General features: G+C 43.0%; 2 protein-coding genes across 4 annotated transcripts; one reads left to right on the top strand and one right to left on the bottom strand.

Moving 5' to 3' along the window:
• Positions 1-202: 202 nt before the first annotated feature.
• Positions 203-22,681, bottom strand: LOC121559774 (tRNA (guanine(10)-N2)-methyltransferase homolog). 2 transcript variants are annotated; one of them, XM_041872864.2, is made up of 13 exons: positions 22,571-22,681; positions 22,298-22,363; positions 22,098-22,171; positions 21,910-21,991; positions 21,730-21,822; positions 21,426-21,560; positions 20,993-21,149; positions 20,801-20,881; positions 20,036-20,200; positions 19,797-19,878; positions 19,458-19,592; positions 5,414-5,534; positions 203-731 (listed from the first exon to the last, which is right to left on the bottom strand). In XM_041872864.2, the coding sequence occupies exons 1-13, from the start codon at positions 22,646-22,648 to the stop codon at positions 579-581; spliced, it is 1,422 nt and encodes a 473-aa protein (XP_041728798.1). In that variant the 5' UTR covers positions 22,649-22,681; the 3' UTR covers positions 203-578. The 2 variants fall into 2 exon arrangements, with proteins under 2 accessions (XP_041728798.1, XP_041728799.1); XM_041872865.2 differs by lacking the exons at positions 21,910-21,991; positions 22,098-22,171; positions 22,298-22,363; positions 22,571-22,681 and having other exon boundaries at positions 21,426-21,627; positions 21,730-21,796.
• Positions 22,682-22,829: 148 nt separating this feature from the next.
• On the top strand, positions 22,830-27,196 carry LOC121559778 (actin-binding Rho-activating protein-like). Of its 2 annotated transcripts, none has more exons than XM_041872870.1 (2): positions 22,830-22,935; positions 25,842-27,196. In XM_041872870.1, the coding sequence occupies exon 2, from the start codon at positions 25,906-25,908 to the stop codon at positions 26,419-26,421; it is 516 nt and encodes a 171-aa protein (XP_041728804.1). In that variant the 5' UTR covers positions 22,830-22,935; positions 25,842-25,905; the 3' UTR covers positions 26,422-27,196. The 2 variants fall into 2 exon arrangements, with proteins under 2 accessions (XP_041728804.1, XP_041728803.1); XM_041872869.2 differs by lacking the exon at positions 22,830-22,935 and adding an exon at positions 23,086-23,319.
• Positions 27,197-27,257: the final 61 nt, after the last annotated feature.

The following is a 27,257-nucleotide window of genomic DNA, read 5'->3' as shown; positions in this document are numbered from 1 at the left end:
TCTGGAATCTTGCAGGGATACTGCCAAACGTATCTAAATGCACTCTGGTACATGGATACAGCTGCCAGTTTTCTCTGGACACTTAGGGCCCTCTTGAATAAAATCTGATAATGTGGTTGCTGGGATAAGACTAAAAATAACACAGAAAGATGTAGAACATTGAGAGCCCTTCGATCTCCTGCATCCAATAAATAAATAAAACATCTTTGAATATGGTGTTTATTCGTTCACAATTCACACTCATTACACAAAGGGCAATAAACATCAAACAATAAAAAAAACATATTTGAATAGAAAATGAGACATTTAAAACAAGGAGCCCTATGTCCCCATGGAGTCCATTGTAAACCATAGGCAGGTATCGGCCCAATCCCAAATGTACCCCTAGAACCTTCACCTAATGCACTTGTGCAGATCTGTGAGGATTTGATTTGCATATGCAATATGGTGAAACTTCCACCTAGCCTATCAAACAAGGTGGAGTTACTACCATATTGATTGCACCTGTCAAATCCTCTCCACAATTGCATACTGGCTTAGGGGTCCATTTGGGATTGGGCCTTCCTGTGATCCTTACATCACTCCCCACCGTTGGCGGCCATCTTGTTGGTCTCCTCCTTTCCTGTCAATGTCCTCTTGCTGATGCCGCTGAAGTACTTTTCCCTGAAGGCGTTGTGGCCTTGGTACGGGCTAAAGTGAGGGTCTGACAGGTGGGCCAGCGCATCGGTCTCCTACAGAGAGAGAAAAGACAATTCAGCTCCATATACCAACGACAGAAAGTTTTCTTAGCACAATTATACCTCTTAAATTTGCGAGAAAATAGTGTGAGGGTTTGCCTTCACAAAGTGGAACCAATTCACCTGCAACATCGGTTAAGTAAACGTAATAAAAATGCCTTTGAACACAGGCGAAGGAAGAAAGAAACCAGATGATATCAGACCTCTGCCAGGTATCCCATTAAACTAACCAAACAACCACAGGATAAAATTATCACCTTGTATACCTCCTTGCCATCACAAGCTCAGTGTAACAATAATAAACGTTAACAGAGTGTTAAGTTCATCATATTTTCCTGGGTTGGGGCTTTGGCCAGCTAGTTAGGCAGTGTTTGGCAGGCCAGCAGGCAAGAAAGTGTCGGGGCGGACGGACAGTTGGATGGAGCGGGAGGGATGGAGAGAGGGATGAGGAGTAACGAGGTGTCGGGATGCAGAGAGCTAGAAGGGATGACTCCACCGCCGGCCTGACATTCGTCAACACCACCTCTCTCTGTCGGCCCTGGTTACCGCTGCCAGGCAACCTGTCCTGGACCTAGAGATGGTTTCCTTCAGTCTCCACCACATCCAAGAGCTTTAGAGCATCCCCAGATATGAAGCTCCTAATACTTCCTTAGGTACCATAGAGCAGGGCTATTCAATAACCACAGAGGGTCAAAGTTTTCCAGGTTATCTTTTCTACCTGGTAGGCATTGATAGGCCGAGAGCTCACACACCTGTCTCAAGTCTGAACATTTCCCAACACTACCATACACCAAACCATTCAACACAGAATAGGAAAGCACATCAACTAACTTAATAACTTCAAAGTGCTCTGTGGTATGAGTTAAAAACAACCATCACGTTTGAATGGAAGCAGTTAAATTCACACAAACTGACACAGCAAACTCTCACACACACCCAACGCTGCTGTCCCATGTCATAGACATTGAACACTTCCCATTTCACACTGAGTATTTAAAATACTGTATTCCTGACATAGCTCATTCTAATAATTATACTACTGTACTTTGTATTTAGTTACTCTGTTTATACACACAGCATATTTATTAAAATCCTGGATTATTGACATAGCTCACTAATATATCTACTGTTGTACATATCATTCTTAGTACATCTTGTGTAAATTGTTCCGGTGTATATACATATAGATTACATTTGGATCACTGTTACAGTGCTATTTGGGTTGCTCTGGCAGGCTATTCCAGAGGCTGGGGGCATAGTCTTGGTCCTAAGCTTTGGGACAGTTAAAAGGCCAGCGCCAGAGGACCTGAGGGACCTACTGGGTACATAACTAAAAAGCATGTCTGACATGAATTGGGGTGCACAATCATGAATTGATTTAAGAACCAATAGAATAATCTTAGTATTTATTCTAAAACTCACAGGCAGCCAGTACAGAGAATTTAAAACCGGTGTAATGTGTGCTCTTCGTCTGGTCAGAGGAGCATTACAGTAGTCAAACCTGCTTGTAATAAAAGCATGGATGAGTCTCTCTGTATCAGCCTGAGAGAGAAACAGCATGTACATTTTAATTATTTGTGTACTTGTTTGACATTGTACTGAATTGTTAGGCGCTAGTAACATAAGCATTTCGATGCACCCGCTATAACATCTGCTAAACTGTGTATGCGACCAATAAACATTGATTTGATCTCAATATTAATGGTAGCTTACATTCTCTAGCTTTCTAGCTACTCCGAATCCTTACCTCTGATTGCATAAATAGCCATTTCAGTTTTAGACTGAAATTTGAGCCAAGATCAAATCACAACATATGGAGGACGGGGAGATCTTGATTTGATTCTTACCACTTCAGCCTCTGAAGCAGAAGCCTTTGAAAAGACTGGGTTGAGCAGCACTGCTGGATACAGCCTGCCAGGAGGAGACTATGGAAATGTGATAAACAGTGGGGTCCGAAATTGACACCCTTGATAAAAAATAATGACTGTATAAAATAAATAATTCAAATACTCTACAAACTTGTTAGATGCATTTGCAGTTAGTTTTGGTTTTTTCAGATTATTTTGTGCACAATAGAAATGAATAGTAAATAATATATTGTGTCTTTTTAGAGTCACTTATTGTAAATAAGAATAGAATATGTTTCTAAACACTTCTACAACAATGTGGATGCTACCATGATTACGGATAATCCTGAATGAATTGTGAATAATGATGAGTGAGAAAGTTAGAGGGTCAAAGACCATACCCCCAAGACATGCTAACCTCTCACCATTACTAATATAATGGGAGGTTAGCATGTATTTGGGGTATGATCTTTGATCCTCTAACTTGTTAAACAAAATCTATTTCTCTCAGCAATTGCATGCACTAGTATAAAATAATATAATTTCCTTTATTTAATTTTTTTGCATACAATATAGCTCAGTATTTGAATAATTTATTTTATACAGTCATTATTGCTCATCTTTATCAAGGGTGTCAATAATTTCAGACCCCACTGTATACAGCACCTTCAGAAAGTATTCATACCCCTTGACTTATTCCACATTTTGTTGTGTTACAGACGGATTTATTTTTCTGACCCATCATACACACAATACCCCATAATGACAAAGTGAAAACATGTTTTTAGAAAATGTTGCTAATTTATTGAAAATGAAATACAGAAATATCTCATTTACATAATCATTCACACCCCTGAGTCAATACTTTGTAGAAGCACCTTTGGCGGCGATTGCAGCTTTGAGTCGTCTTGGGTATGTCTGCATCAGCTTTACACATTTGGATTTGGGGATTTTCTTTGTTGAAGATTTTCTCAAGCTCTGTTAAGTTAGATGTGTCTTTCCACAGATTTTCAATGGGATTCAAGTCTGGGATTTGGCTGGGCCACTCAAGGACTTGTTCTGAAGCATTGCTTTAGCTGTATGCTTGGGGTCACTGTCCTGTTGGAACGTACATCTTCGCCCCAGTTTAAGGTCGTTTGCACATTTGCATGTTTTCATCAAGGATTTGCCTGTATTTGGCACCATTCATTGTTCCCTCTATCCTTACCTGTCTCACAGTCCCTGCCGCTGAAAAGCATCCCCATAGCATGGTAGGGGTGGTGTTAGACGGGTGATGAGCTGTGCCTGGTTTTCTCCAGACATAGCGCTTTGCATTCAGGCCAAAGAGTTCAATTCTTGTCTCATCAGACCACTGAATCTTTTGCCTTATGCGCTCAGTATTTCACGTGCCTTTTTGCAAACTCCAGGCGTGCGGTCATGTGCCATTTTCTCAGAAGTGGCTTCCATCTGGCCACTCTCCCATAAAGACCAGCTTGTTAAAGTGCTGTAGAGACTGTTGTCCTTCTGGCATGTTCTGCCATCTTAGCCAAGGAACTCTGTAGTTCGGTCAGAGTAGTCATTGGGTTCTTGGTCACCTCCCTGACCAAGGTATTTCTTGCCCGGTTGCTCAGTTTGGTCAGACGGCCAGCTCTAGGCAGAGTCTGGGTAGTTCCATATTTTTTCAATTTCCCAATGATGGAGACCACTGTGCTCTTGGAAACTTTCAACACTCTAGAAATAGTTTTATACCCTTCCCCAGGTATATGCCTCATCTCGGAGATCTACGGACAGTTCCTTGGACTATATGGTATAGTTTCTGCTCTAACATGCACCGTCAACTGTGGGACCTTATATAAACAGGTGTGTTTCTTTCTAAATCATGTCCAAACAATTTAATTGGCCACAGGTTGTAGTGACATTTCAAGGATGATCAAAGGAAATTGGATGCACCTGAGCTCAATTTGGAGTGTCATTGCAAACAGGTGTGAATACTTATGTAAATTAGATATTTCTGTAGATGGTTGAGAAGAAAAATCTATTTAATCCATTTTGAATTCAGGCTGTAATAAGTCAAGTGGTATGAATACTTTCTGAAGGAACTGTTTATCTATATATAGTAGCATGCTATGAGATATATGTTCCAGGTTTGGGGCACTGGGAGTCAGAGACAGATGCCAGTGTGTGTGTGTGTGTGTGTGTGTGTGTGAGTGTATGTGTACACGCAGTGATTGGCGCAGGGCTTGCCTTTATGGGAACAATTTGGGGTTTGGAAGTGAAGAGGTTGTCAAATCCAAAGATGGGTTATTTTCCATAAAATGTGTGATTAAGTCATTTAAGTGCAGTATATAAAACAAGCCAATCATAGCCAGATGCTGAGGTTTACTGCAGACCTCGAGGGAAGCACCATCGACATCCCCTTTAACTGTAACTGTGTCATATTGCGCGTGTACGTTTAAAGAACACACACAGACAACACTCATAGTACACATATGTGCATGCTCGTACATACAAACACGGCACAAACATATTCAGTGGCACACACGGGTACTTTACTCTGTACATACATGTATGTAATTAATAGTAAGCACACCAGAGCAACAATTATATGGTATATGCAATCATATTCACAAAGGGATCCATCTACCTTTTCAAAATTGGTGACATTCCACTCAAATGCATACACATGCTCATAACAGCACAGACACACAGACCAGATGCACACACACAGACCAGATGCACACACACAGACCAGATTCACACACACAGACCAGATGCACACACACAGGGTAGACAAGTACAAAAGGAAAAGCATACACACACACACAGATGGAAGGACAGACAGACACCCACCTCTGGTTCCTTGATCTTCTCCATGGTGATGAGACGTCTGGAGGTGTGGCTGGAAAGGGTCTGTTCACAGTTACTGACCAGTCTGAGACAGGGGTTCAGGGGCACCATCTCGTCACAGTACCTACAAACACACACATACACGAGTCACGACACACAAACACACTACTGGTGAATCATCATGGTTGAGGACATTTTCAAACAGCTAGTCTTGTACTGTACAGCATGAACCAATAAGTCTAAAGGGTTGATGGGTCCAAATCATCCTCCAAACCACAATATCTGCATCTCATCATACACTCACCTGCAGAGTAGACCAGGCTTAGCCTCCATGTAATCCCCTCAAAACTACACTACATCCAGGCCAGGTCAGCTCTCTCTCTGTTAAACAACCCAGATCAGCTCTCTCCTTCCCTCTCACTCACTCACTCTATCCTCTTTCCCGCTCTCAACTCTAAGCGTGCTCTCTCTCAGCTCCAGGCCTTTACTGACCATGTCATGATCTGACTGAAGTGGATAAAAGCCACTGTGAAAAAGGTGAACTAGATTAAAGATATCGGGAAAATGTAGTCTTGTCAGGAGAGCTCTGTGTGTGTGTGTGTGTGTGTGTGCGCGCGTGCACATGTCGGCCAAGCATCTCAGCTAAAGCTGTCCAGGGCAAGGTACTGTATTTATTAGGATCCCCATTAGCTAGAACAAAGGCTGTAGCTACTCTTCCTGGGGTCACATGACATTAATAGACACAACACATGACATTAATAGACCGTTACAGCTGAAGGACAGAACGACATCAAATGACATAATACATAACATTAATCGACAGGTACAGAACTACATCAATTAAGAATACACACTTTCATATTCTTATGCCTTAGCAATCCATACAACATGTACTCATATGGCTACACTGCAGTCATCCATTTTGTTACGGTTGCTTACTGTTACAACTGCAGGTCCTGATCGTAATCTCTCAGAACCAGTTGTTCTGTAAACACTAGCGAGAATCTCACAACATTAGAAACCATCCGTGTCCTTGGTTCTCCCGTTTGACGTCAATACTATTCATAATAATAATGTGATTAATACATGCTACTGAACGCAAGTGCCTAGTGTGTGTGTGTGTGTGTGTGTGCACTGTGATCAAAGCGAGGCGTTCATTCTAGCCCCAATCACTTCTGATTACTGGGTAGCTGGACCTGCCACATGGGCCGTTTCATTTAAAGACGGGTAGGGGTGGGGCTGGGCCTTTCACGTTCAATACAGCTTTTTCCCATCTTCTCAGACAAATATAGAGTTGAAACCTCTGTGCAGATGTTACATAGGCAGGCAGATTGGGGGTCAGGTTAGACGCCATTTAAGCCCTATAAACTGAGGTGCAGTAGATTAGCCCACCTACCTTTATTGCATGGTATACTGTAGGCCAGATAGACATTGTCATGGTCAAGGCATATTGATTCAATTGTTGTCAAGATGGGGAGAGGCCTGTCTGTGATAAGGAGATGCTCAGCATTCTTAACACCACAACTGACCAAACAAGTCCTACAGGCTCTAGTTTTATCCTATCTTGACTACTGCCCGGTAATGTGGTCAGGTGCTAAAGATAAAAGACATTGTATAGCTACAGCTGCCCTGCAATGTTCCAAGAGAGCTAATGTCAACAAAATGTATGTTGACTTTTCCTGGCTCAATGTAGAGGAGACCCTGCAAACTACAATGAGTCCTTAGGACATTCTCGGGAATGTCTGGAGGTTGTGTCATGGTCCCCTGGACATCCTTAGGATGCCCCGTTTGCTGGGGAGATTGGGAAAAAAATTAGAAGTGATCCAGACAAACTGTCTATTCAATCAACTAACATACAGCTCTGACAGACATTCATATTCCACAAGGCATACAACTAAAGGTCTCTTCATAGTCCCTTAAGCCAAAATGAATTCAAGGCAACGCACAGTAATAAACTGTATGTAGCCATGATAGCATGGAACTCCCTGACATTTCAAATCACTCAAGCAAGCAGCAAAAGTAGCTTAAAAAACAAACAAATAAAACAGCACAATGCCTCTGACCTAAATAGCTTGTAGCATCTCCCTCCAGAGCACATCTGGTGTTTTGGTTCAAGTTAAAGATAAGATGTGCCCTTGGCATTAGGATATCAGGGCCTGCTCAGAGAAAGCAACTGTAAGCAAAGCCTCAGTAGAGTAAGGACGTACTGCTCCATATGATATGATAGTCTGGTTAGGTTACTGATGTTAGTCAGTAGAGCAAAGTTTTATTGAAGTGTATTCTTATTTTGTTTGTGACTAGTGGATGCTGCTGGGTGTGAGTGTGGTGCAGGGAATGGAAATGGAAATGCAAAACAAATGTATGAGAACCGGAGGAAACTCCATATCAAGGGGACTTTATTAATTTTATGAATAAGTACAAAGGCCATGCACTATACCTTAGCTAACCCTTTATGGGTGGTAGACTGTAACACATTACACTATATCTTAGTTAACCGTTTATGGGTGGTAGACTGTAACACATTACACTATACCTTAGTTAACCCTTTATGGGTGGTAGACTGTAGCACATTACACTATACCTTAGTTAACCCATTATGGGCAGTAGAATGTAACACATTACACTATACCTTAGTTAACACTTCATGGGCGGTAGACTGTAGCACATTACACTATACCTTAGTTAACACTTCATGGGCGGTAGAATGTAACACATTACACTATACCTTAGTTAACACTTCATGGGCGGTAGAATGTAACACAGCAAATGTTTGGTTTAGTTCATTTATATGCACTAGACAGAGGGAAGGACGTAAGTGAAGCCCATCTGATGATAATGATGACTCTGTTCAATTTATTGGATGGAGTGGAGTGATGGATCTCTAAAAAGTCCACTAGGCCTCGCTTTGGTCACAGAGCTGACACACACACACACACTACAGGCCTGTATTCTCCAGGCACTTGCGTTCAGTAGCATGTATTAATCACATTATTATTATGAATAGTATTGACGTCAAACAGGAGAACCAAGGACACGGGTGGTTCCTAATGTTGTGAGATTCTCGCCAGTGTTTACAGAATAGCTGGTTCTGAGAGATTACGATCAGGACCTGCAATTCTAACAGTAAGCAACTAAATGGATGACTGCAGTGTAGCCGTTATTATGAGTACAGGTAGATTACGAGAGTGTTTGTTTGCATATGTAGCACTTTCTCCTACAAGCACCACACTGACGTTGGGCCAGATTTTCACCCTACTGTTCGTCTCCTGGGTTGCCATGGCCACTGTGAAATACAAGCCTCTAATGTGTTGTGGTGTGTGTGTGCGTGCACTTCGGTCAGCACCATGACCAAAGTCGGCGTTAATTCTACCTGCCAATCACCTCTTATTACTGAGTAGCTGGACCTGCCACATTGGCCGTTTCATTTGAAGACGGGTGGGGCTGGGCCTTTCACTTTCAATACAGCTTTTTCCATCCTCTCAGACAAATATAGAGTTGAAACCTCTGTGCAGATGTTACATAAGCAACACAGGAGGCTGCTGAGGGTTGGACGGCTCATAATAATGCCCGGAACGGAGCAAATGGAATGGCATCAAATACATGGAAACCATGTGTTTGATGTATTTGATACGATTCAAATAATTCTGCTCCAGCCATTACCACAAGCCCGTCCTCCCCAATTAAGGTGCCACCAACCTCATGTGATACGCAGGCAGACTGGGGGTAAGGTCATTTAAGCCCAAAAGGCTGAGGCGCAGTAGACCAGCCCATGTCTTCCACCTTTATTTCCTGGTCAGGGCTCAACGCTGACCTTTAATTACAAGGAGCACATGTGCGCCTAAGTTGAAAAATGTAGGAGCACACAAAGAAATTTAGGAGCACAATGAAATATATTTGACGTAACAAGTCGTTTTCTTTGTAGTAATGGTGCAAGCATGACGGTCATGATTCTGCGCTCAGTGTCTTCTCCATGGCACTCAGGGGCTGCCGCACAGTGAAGTAATGATTGCTACAATTATCATCTGGGTGACGTTTTTCTAGGTGCTCTGGGGCTCCTAATAAAAAAATACAGGTCGCACAGCAAAATATTTAGGCGCATATGCGAGTAAAATGGTCGCACTGTAGAGTCCTGATGGTATACTGTAGGTCAGATAAACACCAGCATTAAGCACAAGGACCTGTCTCTCAGTCAGGCAGCAGCATGAGTGTTGTAGACTAAAGGAAGTCGATGATCCCTTAAACCCACCATGGGGGTTCAAACCACATCAGCTTCCGGTTAGCTTTGCACTCTGCTTCATTAGTGCTGTCTGGCTGATGACTTTAGGCCATAGAAATGATAGAAACCAAAAGGCCGTTTTAGCATGGGCAGCGCCATTGAGGGCTTCCACCATGCTTCCTCCATTTTAAAGTAGTCAACTCGGTGGGGATTCCTATGGGTTGTAGCCTCAATGGTGCCGCCCATTCTGTCACAGATGCTATAATAGCACAGATATAAAGATGAGTCCTCTATCTATCTCTATGCTTTAGCCTCAGAGATAATGGGTCTGTTTCCTGCCAAGGCACTGCAGCAGAGAGGAAATGGCAACCGACCACACACTAGTTCAAACATAAACAACCGACCACACACTAGTTCAAACATAAACAACCGACCACACACTAGTTCAAACATAAACAACCGACCACACACTAGTTCAAACATAAACAACCGACCACACACTAGTTCAAACATAAACAACCGACCACACACTAGTTCAAACATAAACAACCGACCACACACTAGTTCAAAAATAAACACAGCATCACGGGCGGGAGGAAGAAAGAAAGACAGAGAGAGAGAGAGACTAATGAGCTTGAGAAGCCACATAGTTAATTGAAACACTGAAAGGCAGCTGAGGCATGGTGCAAGGTGGTGCTCGTCATGACGACGGCGGAAATGTTTTAATTGGCATGGGGGACCTCATCGCCCAGGCCTGTGACCAGTGTTAGGGGACCCGGTATCGGCCAACGTCTGTTCCGACCCCAGCCCAAAACAGCACAACAAATCGTTTTTTCCTACAGCAGCTGCACTGCAACCCCCCTTTGTGACACCAGTGTTTACAAACAAGCATGTTGCTACACAGTCCTGTCCCCTTGGACCATTTAGTCACCCTGTTCTATCTCACAGGTCCACCGCAGTAACAGTGTATATATATATATACACACACACATACATACACACTACCAGTCAAAAGTTTGGACACACCTACTAATTCAAGGGTTTTTCTTTATTTTTTTACATTGTAGAATAATAGTGAAGTAGAAAACTATCAAATTTTTTATTTTATTTTTTTATTTTATTTATTTCACCTTTATTTAACCAGGTAAGCCAGTTGAGAACAAGTTCTCATTTACAACTGCGACCTGGCCAAGATAAAGCAAAGCAGTGCGATAAAAACAACACAGAGTTACATATGGGGTAAAAAAACATAAAGTCAAAAATACAACAGAAAATATATATACAGTGGTGCAAATGTAGCAAGTTATGGAGGTAAAGCAATAAATAGGCTATAGTGCAAAATAATTACAATAGTATTAACACTGGAATGCTAGATGTGCAAGAGATTATGTGCAAATAGAGATACTGGGGTGCAAAAGAGCAAAATAAATAACAATATAGGGATGAGGTAGTTGGGTGGGCTAATTTCAGATGGGCTGTGTACAGGTGCAGTGATCGGTAAGGTGCTCTGACAACTGATGCTTAAAGTTAGTGAGGGAGATAAGAGTCTCCAGCTTCAGAGATTTTTGCAATTCGTTCCAGTCATTGGCAGCAGAGAACTGGAAGCAATGGCGGCCAAAGGAGGTGTTGGCTTTGGGAATGACCAGTGAGATATACCTGCTGGAGCGCAGACTACGGGTGGGTGCTGCTATGGTGACCAATGAGCTAAGATAAGGCGGGGATTTGCCTAGCAGTGATTTATAGATGGCCTGGAGCCAGTGGGTTTGACGACCGAACATGTAGTGAGGACCAGCCAACAAGAGCGTACAGGTCACAGTGGTGGGTAGTGTATGGGGCTTTGGAGACAAAACGGATGGCACTGTGATAGACTACATCCAGTTTGCTGAGTAGAGTGTTGGAGGCTATTTTGTAAATGACATCGCCGAAGTCAAGGATCGGTAGGATAGTCCGTTTTACGAGGGCATGTTTGGCAGCATGAGTGAAGGAGGCTTTGTTGCGAAATAGGAAGCCGATTCTAGATTTAACTTTGGATTGGAGATTCTTAATGTGAGTCTGGAAGGAGAGTTTACAGTCTAACCAGACACCTAGGTATTTGTAGTTGTCCACATACTCTAGGTCAGACCCGTCAGAGTGGTGATTCTAGTCGGGTGGGCGGGTGCCAGCAGCGTTCGATTGAAAAGCATGCATTTAGTTTTACTAGTGTTTAAGAGCAGTTGGAGGCTACTGAAGGAGTGTTGTATGGCATTGAAGCTCGTTTGGAGGTTTGTTAACACAGTGTCCAATGAAGGGCCAGATGTATACAAAATGGTGTCGTCTGCGTAGAGGTGGATCTGAGAGTCACCAGCAGCAAGAGCGACATCATTGATATACACGGAGAAAAGTGTCGGCCCAATAATTGAACCCTGTGGCACCCCCATAGAGACTGCCATAGGTCCAGACAACAGGCCCTCCGATTTGACACACTGAACTCTATCTGAGAAGTAGTTGGTGAACCAGGCGAGGCAGTCATTTGAGAAACCAAGGCTATTTAGTCTGCCAATAAGAATGCGGTGGTTGACAGAGTCGAAAGCCTTGGCCAGGTCGATGAAGACAGCTGCACAGTACTGTCTATTATCAATCGCGGTTATAATATCGTTTAGGACCTTGAGTGTGGCTGAAGTGCACCCATGACCAGCTCGGAAACCGGATTGCATAGCGGAGAAGGTACGGTGGTATTCGAAATGGTCGGTGATCTGTTTGTTAACTTGGCTTTCAAATACTTTCGAAAGGCAGGGCAGGATGGATATAGGTCTGTAGCAGTTTGGATCTAGAGTGTCACCCCCTTTGAAGAGGGGGATGACCGCGGCAGCTTTCCAATCTCTGGGGATCTCAGACGTTATGAAAGAGAGGTTGAACAGACTAGTAATAGGGGTTGCGACAATTTCGGCGGCTAGTTTTAGAAAGAAAGGGTCCAGATAACGCATATGGAATCATGTAGTAACCAAAAAAAGTGTTAAACAAATCAAAATATATTTTTTATTTGAGATTCTTCAAATAGCCACCCTTTGCCTTGATGACAGGTTTGCACACTCTTGGCATTCTCTCAACCAGCTTCACCTTGAATGCTTTTCCAACAGTCTTGAAGGAGTTCCCACATATGCTGAGCACTTATTGGCTGCTTTTCCTTCACTCTGCGGTCCGACTCATCCCAAACCATCTCAATTGGGTTGAGGTCGGGGGATTGTGGAGGCCAGGTAATCTGATGCAGCACTCCATCACTTTCCTTCTTGGTAAAATAGACCTTATACACCCTGGAGGTGTGTTGGGTCATTGTCCTGTTGAAAAACAAATGATAGTCCCACTAAGCCCAAACCAGATGGGATGGCGTATCGCTGCAGAATGCTGTGGTAGCCATGCTGGTTAAGTGTGCCTTGAATTCTAAATAAAATCACAGACAGTGTCACCAGCAAAGCACCCCCACACCATAACACCACCTCCTCCATGCTTTATGGTGGGAAATACATATGCGGAGATAATCCGTTCACACACTCCATGTCTCACAAAGACATGGCGGTTGGAACCAAAATTCTCAAATTTGGACTCCAGACCAAAGGACAAATTTCCACCTGTCTAATGTCCATTGCTCGTGTTTCTTGGCCCAAGCAAGTATTTTCTTCTTATTGGTGTCCTTTAGTAGTGGTTTCTTTGCAGCAACTTGACCATGAAGGCCTGATTCACACTGTATCCTCTGAACAGTTGATGTTGAGATGTGTCTGTTACTTGAACCCTGTGAACCATTTATTTGGGCTGCAATTTCTGAGGCTGGTAACTCTAATGAACTTATCTTCTGCAGCAGAGATAACTCTGGGTCTTCCATTCCTGTGGCGGTCCTCATGAGAGCCAGTTTCATCATAGCGCTTGATGGTTTTTGTGACTGCACTTGAAGAAACTTTAAAAGTTCTTGAAATGTTCCGTATTGACTGACCTTCATGTCTTAAAGTAATGATGGACTGTCGTTTCTCTTTGCTTATTTTCTTGCCATAATATGGACTTGGTCTTTTACCAAATAGGGCTATCTTCTGTATACCCCCCTTACCTTGTCACAACACAACTGATTGGCTCAAACACATTAAGAAGGAAAGAAATAAGAACACCTGTTAATTGAAATGCTTTCCAGGTGACTACCTCATGAAGCTGGTTTAGAGAATGCCAAGAGTGTGCACAGCTGTCATCAAGGCAAAGGGTGGCTATTTGAAGAATCTCTGGTTACTACATGATTCCATATGTGTTATTTCATAGTTTTCACTATTATTCTACAATGTAAAAAATAGAAACAATTAAGAATAACCATTGAATAAGTAGGTGTGTCCAAACTTTTGACTGGTAGTATATATACAGTGAGGGAAATAAGTATTTGACCCTCTCTAAATCAGAAAGATTTCTGGCTCCAAGGGAGTGCTCCTAATCTCAGCTTGTTACCTGTATAAAAGACACCTGGCCACAGAAGCAATCAATCAATCAGATTCCAAACTCTCCACCATGGCCAAGACCAAACAGCTCTACAAGGATGTCAGGAACAAGATTGTAGACCTACACAAGGCTGGAATGGGCTACAAGACCATCGCCAAGCAGCTTGGTGAGAAGGTGACAACAGTTGGTGCGATTATTCGCAAATGGAAGAAACACAAAATAACTGTCAATCTCCCTCGGCCTGGGGCTCCATGCAAGATCTCACCTCGTGGAGTTGCAATGATCATGAGAACGGTGAGGAATCAGCCCAGAACTACACGGGAGGATCTTGTCAATGATCTCAAGGCAGCTGGGACCATAGTCACCAAGAAAACAATTGGTAACACACTACGCCGTGAAGGACTGAAATCCTGCAGCGCCCGCAAGGTCCCCCTGCTCAAGAAAGCACATAAACATGCCCGTCTGACGTTTGCCAATGAACATCTGAATGAAAGTGTTGTGGTCAGATGAGACCAAAATCGAGCTATTTGGCATCAACTCAACTCTCCGTGTTTGGAGGAGGAGGAATGCTGCCTATGACCCCAAGAACACCATTTCCCACCGTCAAACATGGAGGTGGAAACATTATGCTTTGGGGGTGTTTTTCTGCTAAGGGGACAGGACAACTTCCCCGCATCAAAGGGACGATGGACGGGGCAATGTATCGTCAAATCTTGGGTGAGAACCTCCTTCCCACAGCTAGGGCATTGAAAATGGGTCGTGGATGGGTATTCCAGCATGACAATGACCCAAAACACATGGCCAAGGCAACAAAGGAGTGGCTCAAGAAGAAGCACATTAAGGTCCTGGAGTGGCCTAGCCAGTCTCCAGACCTTAATCCCATAGAAAATCTGTGGAGGGAGCTGAAGGTTCGAGTTGCCAAACCTCAGCCTCGAAACCTTAATGACTTGGAGAAGATCTGCAAAGAGGAGTGGAACAAAATCCCTCCTGAGATGTGTGCAAACCTGGTGGCCAACTACAAGAAACGTCTGACCTCTGTGATTTTCAACAAGGGTTTTGCCACCAAGTCCAAAGTCATGTTTTGCAGAGGGGTCAAATACTTATTTCCCTCATTAAAATGCAAATCAATTTATAACATTTCTGACATGCGTTTTTCAGGATTTTTTTGTTGTTATTCTGTCTCTCACTGTTCAAATAAACCTACCATTAGAATTATAGACTGATCATGTCTTTGTCAGTGGGCAAACGTACAAAATCAGCAGGGGATAAAATACTTTTTTCCCTCACTCAGCAAAAAAAAGAAACGTCCCTTTTTCAGGACCGTGTCTTTCAAAGATAATTTGTGTAAATCCAAATAACTTTAAAACACTGTTTCCCATGCTTGTTCAATGAACCATAAACAATTAATGAACATGCACCTGTGGAATGGTCGTTAAGACACTAACAGTTTACAGACGGTAGGCAATTAAGGTCACAGTTATGAAAACTTAGGACACTAAAGAGGCAATTCTAATGACTCAGAAAAACACCAAAAGAAAGATGCCCAGGGTCCCTGCTCATTTGCGTGAACGTGCCTTAGGCATGCTGCAAGGAGGCATGAGGACTGCATATGTGGCCAGGGCAATCATTTGCAATGTCCGTACTGTGAGACACCTAAGACAGCGCAACAGGGAGACAGGACGGACAGCTGATCGTCCTCGCAGTGGCAGACCACGTGTAACAACACCTGCACAGGATCGGTACATCTGAACATCACACCTGTGGGACAAGTACAGGATTGCAACAACTGCCAGAGTTACACCAGGAATGCACAATCCCTCCATCAGTGCTCAAACTGTCCGCAATTGGCTGAGAGAGGCTGGACTGAGGGCTTGTAGGCCTGTTGTAAGGCAGGTCCTCACCAGACATCACCGGCAACAACGTCGCCTATGGGCACAAACCCACCGTCGCTGGACCAGACAGGACTGGCAAAAAGTGCTCTTCACTGACGAGTCGCGGTTTTGTCTCACCAGGTGTGATGGTCGGATTCGCGTTTATGGTCGAAGGAATGAGCGTTACACCGAGGCCTGTACTCTGGAGCGGGATCTATTTGGAGGTGGACGGTCCGTCATGGTCTGGGGCGGTGTGTCACAGCATCATCGGACTGAGCTTGTTGTCATTGCAGGCAATCTCAAAGCTGTGCATTACAGGAAATACATCCTCCTCCCTCATGTGGAACCCTTCCTGCAGGCTCATCCTCCAGCATGACAATGCCACCAGCCATACTGCTCGTTCTGTGCATGATTTCCTGCAAGACAGGAATGTCAGTGTTCTGCCATGGCCAGCGAAGAGCCCGGATCTCAATCTCATTGAGCACGTCTGGGACCTGTTGGATCGGAGGGTGAGGGCTAGGGCCATTCCCCCCAGAAATGTCCGGGAACTTGCAGGTGCCTTGGTGGAAGAGTGGGATAACATCTCACATCAAGAACTGGCAAATCTGGTGCAGTCCATGAGGAGGAGATGCACTGCAGTACTTAATGCAGCTGGTGGCCACACCAGATACTGACTGTTACTTTTGATTTTGACCCCACCTTTGTTCAGGGACACATTATTCAAATCTGTTAGTCACATGTCTGTGGAACTTGTTCAGTTTATGTCTCAGTTGTTGAATCTTGTTATGTTCATACAAATATTTACATGTTAAGTTTGCTGAAAATAAACGCAGTTGACAGTGAGATTATGTTTCTTTTTTTGCTGAGATAGATATATATACATATATATATACATATACACATACTACCATTGAAAAGTTTGGGGTCACTTAGAAATGTCTTTGTTTTCGAAAAGAAAAGCCATTTTTTCCCATTAAAATAACATCAAATTGATCAGAAATACAGTGTAGACATTGTTAATGTTGTAAATGGCAATTGTAGCTGGAAATGGCTGATTTTTAATGGAATATCTACATAGGCGTACAGAGGCCCATTATCAGCAACCATCAGTCCTGTGTTCCAATGGCACGTTGTGTTTGCTAATCCAAGTTTATCATTTTAAAAGGCTAATTGATCATTAGAAAACCCTTTTGCAATTATGTTAGCACAGCTGAAAACTGTTGTGCTGATTAAAGAAGCAATACAACTGGCCTTCTTGAGACTAGTTGAGTATCTGGAGCATCAGCAATTGTGGGTTCAATTACAGGCTCAAAATGGACAGAAACAAATAACTTTCTTCTGAAACTCATCAGTCTATTCTTGTTCTGAGAAATGAAGGCTATTCCATGCGAGAAATTGCCAAGAAACTGAAGATCTTGTACAACGCTGTGTACTACTCCCTGCACAGAACAGCGCAAACTGGCTCTAAACAGAATAGAAAGAGGAGTGGGAGGCCCCGGTGCACAACTGAGCAAGAGGACAAATACATTAGAGTGTCTAGTTTGAGAAACAGACGCCTCACAGGTCCTCAACTGGCAGCTTCATTAAATAGTACACGCAAAACACCAGTCTCAACGCCAACAGTGAAGAGGCGCCTCCGGGATGCTGACCTAGGCAGAGTTGCAAAGAAAAAGTCCAGTGTCTGTGTTCTTTTGCCCATCTTAATCTTTTCTTTTTATTGCCCAGTTTGAGATATGGCTTTTTCTTTGCAACTCTGCCTAGGTCAGCATCCCGGAGTCGCCTCTTCACTGTAGACGTTGAGACTGGTGTTTTGCGGGTACTATTTAATGAAGCTGCCATTTGAGGACCTGTGAGGCGTGTATATCTCAGGACAGACTTAGGCCACCTAAATCTAATCAGCTTAGACATCTACTGTTAATGTTTCAACAGTGTTACTAACCAAATTTGTGCAACAACATTCTCTCAGCCGAATTCCCACCTCTACCAATAACCCACATGCCTTGTCTTATTAGCATCCCCTAATTATCTTGTTCATAACCTCTCTAGTTACAAAGTGGTAGTGTGGCAGACTGCATACTTTCCCTTTTCTCTCCATCTATTTTCTTTCTCTAAGACACCCATTCTTTGCTCAGTGAATGTGGAGATGAGTGGAAGGGTCAGAGTTCAGGCCCAACACAGAGGTATTTTTGTTCTGACCCAGTCCTTACATTCTGGAGGTCATGACTCCTGACTGACACTGTCAGGACCCCAGCCCAACCCGGCCTGGGTGCACACGGCCTTTCTCCCTCTCTCCCTCCCGTCACCATAGCCGGGTGACAGAAACCCAATAGCCACCAGACAGCCTCCTGATCAGGACCTGGAGACAGGCTGTGTTTGGTCGGTGTCAGCCAATCAGCATGTCTGGCCTCATGGGTTTATTTTGGCACTCTGCCCTGAATGAGACAGGGTCAGGAACTGCTAGGTAGTTATACACCCGGAGTGAGGAGCAGAGCAGAGCACAGGCACACAGTCAGTCAGACAGAGGCACACAGTTGCACACAGACACAAACACACACACTCTCTCTCTCCCTCTCTCTTAACCACCAGCGCTAAGGGCTGTAGCCCTCTCTCCCTTTCCCTGTCTCAGCCAGTCAGTGTGGGGAACTCCAGTGTGTGTGTCACAGACCGTCAGTGGGAACTGCTGGAGGTGAGCGGGAGGTGTGTAATAGAAACATCACAGGGCTGTGGTGCGTGGTCTGGTCTCATCTTCCTGATGCTCAGACCCTGCCCTGTAATCAGTGGCCTGGAGTCCCAGGGGGCCTGTATCCTGTCTGTGGTCCACACAGTAAGCCAGCTGTATGGAACAATATACACAATATACCTCAGGACACCTGCACACTGACCAGAACACCACTAACCCCAGGCCTGAAGACTTTATGGGAAAGAGAATGGGATTTATTGATGGGAATAAACACCTGGTCCTGACGGAGAATATGATGCTTATGAGGGGAAGAAGTACAGGGAGAAAAGCCCTAATCTAAACTAGAATGCTTCGTTAAGCAGATCTAGTACAGTATCAACACTTCATCAGGGTGTAGGCTAAATCACCAGTGTCACTGTTGCCCTCTAGTGTTCTAAAAGGGGAAAGGGGAAAAAGAACAGGGTCTATCAGCAGGAAAAACAGCTGACTAGTGAGGTTGACCCTGTGTGCAATAAGGTCTTAACAAGCATGTCTTCGACATCACAATAGTTGATGACAGTGCTATTTGGTTTACACATAGAGAAGAGGGAGACTGTGTTGACAATACATCTGTGAGCTCAAACCCATGTAAACACCATGACGATACAGTACATTCAACACCAACAGATGTGAATATATGACCAATTCAGACTATAGAGCTTTAACAAGAAGTGCTGTATCCAGGGACCACAGATGGATATTAACCATGTACCTGTATGTAGATAACTCTGGTGCAATACTGGTGTTGTTGTGAACGGTCCCTGACAAATAAACAAACACATCAATACTCACTCTGGCCTGTAGATTGGTAGCCAGTACACTAGCCGCCCCCCGATGACCAGGTGGTGAGCTGAGAAGTTTAACAGGTCAGTGAAGATGTCACTCAGGTGGTAGGCCATGGAAACGGGGACATGGCTGTCTCCAACGCTGGATGAAAGATAAAGAGTCTGTTACTGCTGTGAAGATGCCTTTATAAACTGATTTAACATCATCTGAGAGGACTTTATATATCTAGTGTATCTAGTGCTTGCTTGCAAGTTTTACAGGAGGTATTTTTCAAAACTGAGAAAATATACAAAGCACTACGCATGATATACAACACTGAGACTCAAGAGGAATACGAAGACGTACTAGTCTTCAGACGGCTTTGCGCTGTTTACACTGTCCTTCTGAGAGCCTGTTCTCCTGGTTGACTCCCGAATCCCATAGGGCGCTGAGAATTAAACAAACACACACAAAAATGAAAGATAAGAGATTTGAACAGATTTAAATCTGAACAAATCCCAAAGAATGTGGACATGCGTGCATGACTGTCCAGGAGAAATGACTGGATGGAGGACCAAACACAGAGCTCTAGGATAAGAATGTACGGTCAGTGATGATGACGTCAAAGAGCACTCCGTCCCTCCAGATAGGCTTGGAGGCGTCAGACACCAGGACGTCCACATACAGCTTCTCTGAGCCATACTGACGCAGGTTGGCTCTGATGTTCTCATCTGGACCCCTCCACTTCTGGTTCTTACGACTCGCTTTGCCTGAAAAACAAACCAAAATACTATTATATAGCAATGCACTGGGTTGTAATTAGGGCCGGGACGATATCAGTATCGCGATACTCGTTAGTATCGTGGCAAGGAAACAAAACACAAAGCGGATTTAACTTAATTAGGAAAACAGCCCAAATGTTGGAAACCGACACATTATGTTGTCATCCAGAGTCACATGTATTTATTTTCCAAGCTATAGCACACAATATTTTACACACAGCAGGTGTAAAAGGACCAAAGAGTTTGATCTACTTCGTGTTTTATTTTTTGGCATGGAAAAAATATATTGAGATACTGGTATCATCCCGGTCCTAGTTGTAATCATGTCACGTATCAAGTGTTAGGCCTACCGGACAATGCAATTGGATTTGAGCATGAAAGTGAGCACAGAAAAAAACAACAGTATTTTAAATTATGATAGAAAGAGCATAATCAACATAATGTTCATCATATAAATGGATTGATAGAAAGAGCATAATCAACATAATGTTCATCATATAAATGGATTGACTCACTTGCCAACGCACAAGATATTTAACTGGGTTCCAAAATAAGATAAAATAAACAAGGCCATTTCTAGAGTCTTACCTATCCCATGGATGGTGTTGTAATCAATATCTGTTCCACAGACATATGCACCAAAATGAGAGCATGCAACCAGGAGGCTACCTGAGAGAGAGAGAAAATATCCAATAAGCAAAGACTAGCCTTGGGTTCAGCTAAGACGCAGTGTATTTCTGCAAGTGTCAGTTCAAAGACCAAAAGCAACTTTTCTCTTACCAGTCCCAACGAAGGGGTCGTAGACCAGGTCGTGAGCTTTGACCCTGGCGTGGTTCGCCATGATAAAAGACAACCCAGCATCCATACTGGTGTTACCTATGAAGTGCCTGTTTTTCACACTGTGAGAGCGAATCAACTCACGCTGGCCATCTGCAATCTAAGGAACATACAGTTGATAAGACAAGATCAAATATAGGACTAGCTTTATCATTCTCAACCTAGTACCTGGCTTATACACAGGGGACTTGGGAAGACTTAAGGACATAGGCCTCATGATAAGTTTCACAAGAGGGAATACTTCGGGCAGATCAAAATGTGATTGGGAACCAAAGAAGGTTAACAACCACTGCGGAAAATAACATTAATGAGTTATAGTAATTACTCATTTGTATAATGACTTGGAAACGAAGGAGCACACAACACACTGACTCACCCATCTCCCAAAGTAGATGTAGAGAGGCTCGTCTGGGATGTTGTTAGGGTCAGTTCCATAGTCCTCCAACAGACAGAAGATGTGTTTAGGGTTCTTCAGATTGACCCTTCCCTCAAAGGAGAGATATTCCATTGCCTTGGGGAGGAAGACCACAGGGTAACTTGTCCAGGTGTCATGGTGCATACTGCATAGCAGTGCCTGCCTTTAACACAATAGTGCAGTACAAAAGGTAGAGTAAGTCGACTTTGCTGGGTTCAATCTTAAGTACAAATTACTGGGACCAAGTCAAGTGTATCATACTCACATCTATCTTCTTAATTCTATCTTCAAACTCTAGAGTCTTGTTGAAAGTGTAGACATTGATTTTGTATGTTGAGTCCTTCTGTAGGAAGGGTGACTGTTGGGAGGGGTAAAGTTACACACATTAGATACTCCACATGATTAGTTTACCCTCTATTTAGATGTAATGTAATTTTTCACAAACCATGTTCTCTGTTGGGTATTTCAAGAGCGAGGTCCTCAGTTCACTGTGAGTTCTGCCATGACCCCACAGTTCAAATGCAGACCTAGGTGATAAACAAATAACCACAAAAAGGTCATTACAATTTACTGTGCTGCAGTACCCCTCTAGCACTTTTCATTGCAACTCCACTGTTGATCTGTCTCACTTACTTTGCACAAACAGTTCTGGCCATGATGCTGTTGACATCTTCCTCTGACAAGCCATTCAGGCGCCAGAATGGAGACTGGGGAAAATAATTACAGATTTTAGGTTGAGTAGCCTATGCATGGACACCTGATAATGGCCAGATCCTGCCTTCATTGGTATGGCTATCAGGCTAATAATAAAAATAGACACTAACTTATTTTACCTTTTCTTTGAAGTTTTCACCTGTATCAAACGGTTTGCCCCTGAGGGACAGCAGCGCCCTAACCTCCTGTAATGTTACGACGGACAATAAATAAAATCAGAACATTTCTATAGAATTCAAACGTGACAGCTTGCAGCTAGTACTAGCCTAGCAAGCTAATGTATGGGGAGAAATGACATAATGAGACACCCAGATCTTTAGAGATGGAGAGAAATAACACAACATTTACAGTTTGACAGAGAGGTACGACATTGGTATAATGTCTATGCATACCGGTAGTCTGAAGTCAACATTGTCGTGGGCCAGATGTATCAAATATTGTAGGCATGTTCTGCTACAGTGGATCGCCATGTTCGAGTTCCCACCCAAAATACATCCGGCTAGAAACCGCGTCCCCGCGAATAGTGGTTCCTGTCTGTTTCAAAATAAATACCAGTTTACCAGCAATGATTGTGCATTAAATTTATTTATTTTGGCAACGCAAAATTAAAATTTGTTTGTTTTAGTTTTGTCATTAACGTCCAAATAATTATGTGCTTATTATTCTGTATAGCTGCTACATAACTGCTTCATAAATGCGGGTGCATGATTTTACTGAAGCGAGAGCTAATGATCCACCAACCAAACATATCCCAAAGGTAAGCTGCTTTACTTCAGAACATCGCTCACTGACAGTGCACTTGACAACTCCTCAACGATTGGATCAACATTTAGCTAGTTGCATCATCACCACATTGTCATTGGCTACTTTGGATGCCCATCAGTGTTTTTCACTGCGGGTAGAAAAAGTATCTGATTCAGCACTGTTCTAATGTAAAGTTCCATAGCATGGAACAATGTTGCTAACAGACAAATGTTCATCAGGCTATATCAGTGTTCGTGACAAGAAGTGTAAGGTACCTAAAATCAAATATCAGGACCAATGTCAGCTATTCATAACGGGTCGACACAGACAGAAGAACATCTCGGAATAAGCTATACATCGACTTTGACATTGTAGCAGTGACACTTGTCACCTTATGGTATGTATGACACTTTCAGTTTACAGATGTGTGCTCACTTTGCATTCCTATATTTCTTGTACTGTGAAATTAATCTGTGTGCAAGATTAATTAAATGTTTTTCATTTATAAATCAATTTGGAACAGAGCCATCATAAAATATGAGGGGGCACAAAGTATGTGAAGATGGCAGGGTCCCCTTCCTGAAGTTGGCGAATTTTGCATTTTTCAAACACCTGAAGGAGCTTTTCCTGGAATCTAGAGCCATAATCATTATGCTTAATTCTATGTAAAAAATATGTTTATTTTTCTGCATATCTAAGGATACCTCTTGAGCTCTCTGTATCCTCCTGACTGGTGGTTATTATTTTTTAAATGAACTAAATATGCTTCTCTGCATCTCTGCTAAAATCTAGGTAAAAGATTCAAAGGAATGTGAGTCTTATTCAGTACATTTAGTAATTGCTAGCTTTTCTAAAGTCTACCAACCTTGCCAGCAGGCATGCCAGCGAAGATAGTTAGACAAGCTAGCTACTCTTAACTTGATTGATAGCCTGAAATGGCTTCTTGGTAGATAGTTATGAGGTTGGGTGATTGGGAATCTATCTGGACTAGCTAAAGCCAACTTCATAACAATGCTAGGTGGCTAGTAGTTTTACAGATAAAAAACAAAAGATTTAACAAAAAAAGTAAATAATATACAGTACCAGTCAAAAGTTTGGACACACCTACTCATTACAGGGTTTTTCTTTATTTTTACTATTTTCTACATTGTAGAATAATAGTGAAGACATCAAAACTATGAAATAACACATGGAATCATGTAGTAACCAAAAAAGTGTTAAACAAATCAAAATATATTTTATATTTGAGATTCTTCAAAGTAAGCCACCCTTGGCCTTGATGACAGCTTTGCACACTCTTGGCATTCTCTCAACCAGCTTCACCTGGAATGCTTTTCCAACAGTCTTGAAGGAGTTCCCACATATGCTGAGCACTTGTTGGCTGCTTTTCCTTCACTCTGCGGTCCAACTCATCCCAAACCATATCAATTGGGTTGAGGTCGGGTGATTGTGGAGGCCAGGTCATCTGATGCAGCACTAAATCACTCTCCTTGGTCAAATAGCCTTTACACAGCCTGGAGGTGTGTTTTAGGTCATAACAAATGATAGTCCCACTAAGTGCAAACCAGATGGGATGGCGTATCGCTGCAGAATGCTGTGGTAGCCATGCTGGTTAAGTGTGCCTTGAATTCTAAATAAATCACTGACAGTGTCACCAGCAAAGCACCCCCACACCATCACACCTCCTCCTCCATGCTTCAAGGTGGGAACCACACAAGCGGAGATCATCCGTTCACCTACTCTGCGTCTCACAAAGACACGGCGGTTGGAACCAAAAATCTCCAATTTGGACTCATCAGACCAAAGGACAGATTTCCACCAGTCTAATGTCCATTGCTCATGTTTCTTGGCCCAAGCAAGTCTCTTCTTCTTATTGGTGTCCTTTAGTAGTGATTTCTTTGCAGCAATTCGACCATGAAAGCCTGAACAGTTGATGTTGAGATGTGTCTGTTACTTGAACTCTGTGAAGCATTTATTTGGGCTGCAATCTGAGGTGCAGTTAACTCTAATGAACTTATCCTCTGCAGCAGAGCCAACTCTGGGTCTTCCTTTCCTGTGGCGGTCCTCATGAGAGCCAGTTTCATCATTGCGCTTCATGGTTTTTGCGACTGTACTTGAAGAAATGTTTGAAGTTCTTGAAATTTTCCGTATTGACTGACCTTCATGTCTTAAAGTAATGATGGACTGTCGTTTCTCTTTATTTATTTGAGCTGTTCTTGCCATAATATGGACTTGGTCTTTTACCAAATAGGGCTATCTTCTGTATACCCCCCTACCTTGTCACAACACAACTGATTGGCTCAAACGCATTAAGAAGGAAAGAAATTCCACAAATTAACTTTTTACAAGGCACACCTGTTAATTAAAATGCATTCCAGGTGACTAACTCATGAAGCTGGTTGAGAGAATGCCAAGAGTGTGCAAAGCTGTCATCAAGGCAAAGGGTGGCTACTATTTTGATTTGTTTAACACTTTTTTGGTTACTACATGATTCCATATGTGTTATTTCATAGTTTTGATATCTTCACTATTATTCTACAATGTAAAATTTAAAAAAAATAAAAACTCTTGAATGAGTAGGTGTGTCCAAACTTTTGACTGGTACTGTATATCTTTATAATTTTTACAGGACAAATCTGAGGGGGCACGTGCCCCTGTGCCCCCAATGGGCATGACACCTCTGATCTGGAAGAACTCTCACCTTCATCAGAGCATTAGTAGGATGATGGCGTGTTATTATAACTTTATTGTAATTAATATAGTTTATCATAACTTTATTCAGGGTTTAATTAAGGATTTAAATAGGCTATTTCTGAGGATTAAGTTGTGTGTTTATAAATTAGAAATAAGGCTACTATTACACAGACATGTAATTGTGCTCTCAACAGTTGTTCATTTAAACTTTTATTACACTCACAGAAAATGAACTATGCCTAAAAGTGGACGGATCACTTAATACGTACAAGAAACCTGAGACACCACCATGGAGAACAACGATGCACCTGTCGAGTTTAACGATGACAGGACAGTGTGTGTGGCGTCAGTGAAAGGGTTAAAGGAGAACTGGCAGAGATGGTCCAACGAGCATCAGGAGTACCAGAAACACAACCCCTTCAGTAACGACCGGGGGGCAATGATGAGTGTGACTGCCCAGCAGCAGGGTCTCCAGCGGGACCAGGACGGCTACGGGAGGCCCCTGGAGGGCTCCTTGACAGAGCAGAGGGGCCGGGACGCCCACGTCCACATCAGCCGAGAGGTGGAGGAGCTCTGCCAGGCGATCAGGGACATCGGGGAGAGCCGTGGCGGTGGGGACGATGGCGGCGGGGAGAGACCTGTGGTGACGGTGGAGTTTGGGAAACTGTTTGAGCACTATGTGAACATCTCCAACAAGGTGGTGGGGATCCTGCTGAGGGCCAGAAAACAAGGCCTGATCAGCTTTGAAGGGGAGATGCTGTGGCAGGGGCAGGATGACAGGGTCCTCATCACACTGCTACAGTGACCAGGATGAGATGACAGGGTTGTCATTATGCTGCTTCCAGGATGATGCAGCAGACTGACCAGACAGTAACCAAGGCCCTGTCCAGAAACATCCCCTAGCCCTCTAGTCCCTAGGCACTTGTGTAGTTCTGAAAGGATTTGATAGGTCTAAGCAATATGGTGAAAATTACATTAGATAGCAAGGTGCAGCTACAACACCTATCCAATTATTTTATATTTACACCTGCACCTAGTAGGGGTAGTTGTTTCAGGACAGGGCCCAAGAGAACCAACATGTGGCAGCAGTGACACGCAATATGGTGCTGTAGGATTAACCTGATCCTATTGGCCTGAATGGACTTTGCGTTGCATTCCCAGTTACACCACACCGCTACACTGTAATTTACATAGCGTTTACAATGTTCCTTAGCAACCTTTGGAATTAGACACTGAGGAAAGGTGTACTTTTTAGGGCACAAATACAACACACTGACACAGTAGGGTTGTTAGAAATGCTGGAAGTAGACTATGAAACCGCATACACAGTTGAGAATGTAACACAATTGTATATACATTCTGGAGAAATAGCACGTCACTTTTTGGTCCACTGGCATTTGTGTAATTTACACTGTACTAAATGCACATTGTTCAATCTAACAAGAGCTGTTTGAGGAATGCTTTTGCAGCTACTTGCACTCATATCACAATATGATGAAATGTACTGTAACACTTTACTCATTTGATTTATTTTTTTGTCACCAACTAATATACTGTATTCCACACACATGTTCATGTTTACAAAGCAAAGCAATGATGTCTTTCAATAAAGTCTTCCAACGGATCACCAAAAATGACTTG

Source organism: Coregonus clupeaformis, unplaced genomic scaffold (assembly GCF_020615455.1).
Source record: "Coregonus clupeaformis isolate EN_2021a unplaced genomic scaffold, ASM2061545v1 scaf1418, whole genome shotgun sequence".
NCBI lineage: Eukaryota > Metazoa > Chordata > Actinopteri > Salmoniformes > Salmonidae > Coregonus > Coregonus clupeaformis.
Note: the sequence above shows the minus strand (reverse complement) of the source record. Positions and strands in the feature narration are given on the sequence as shown.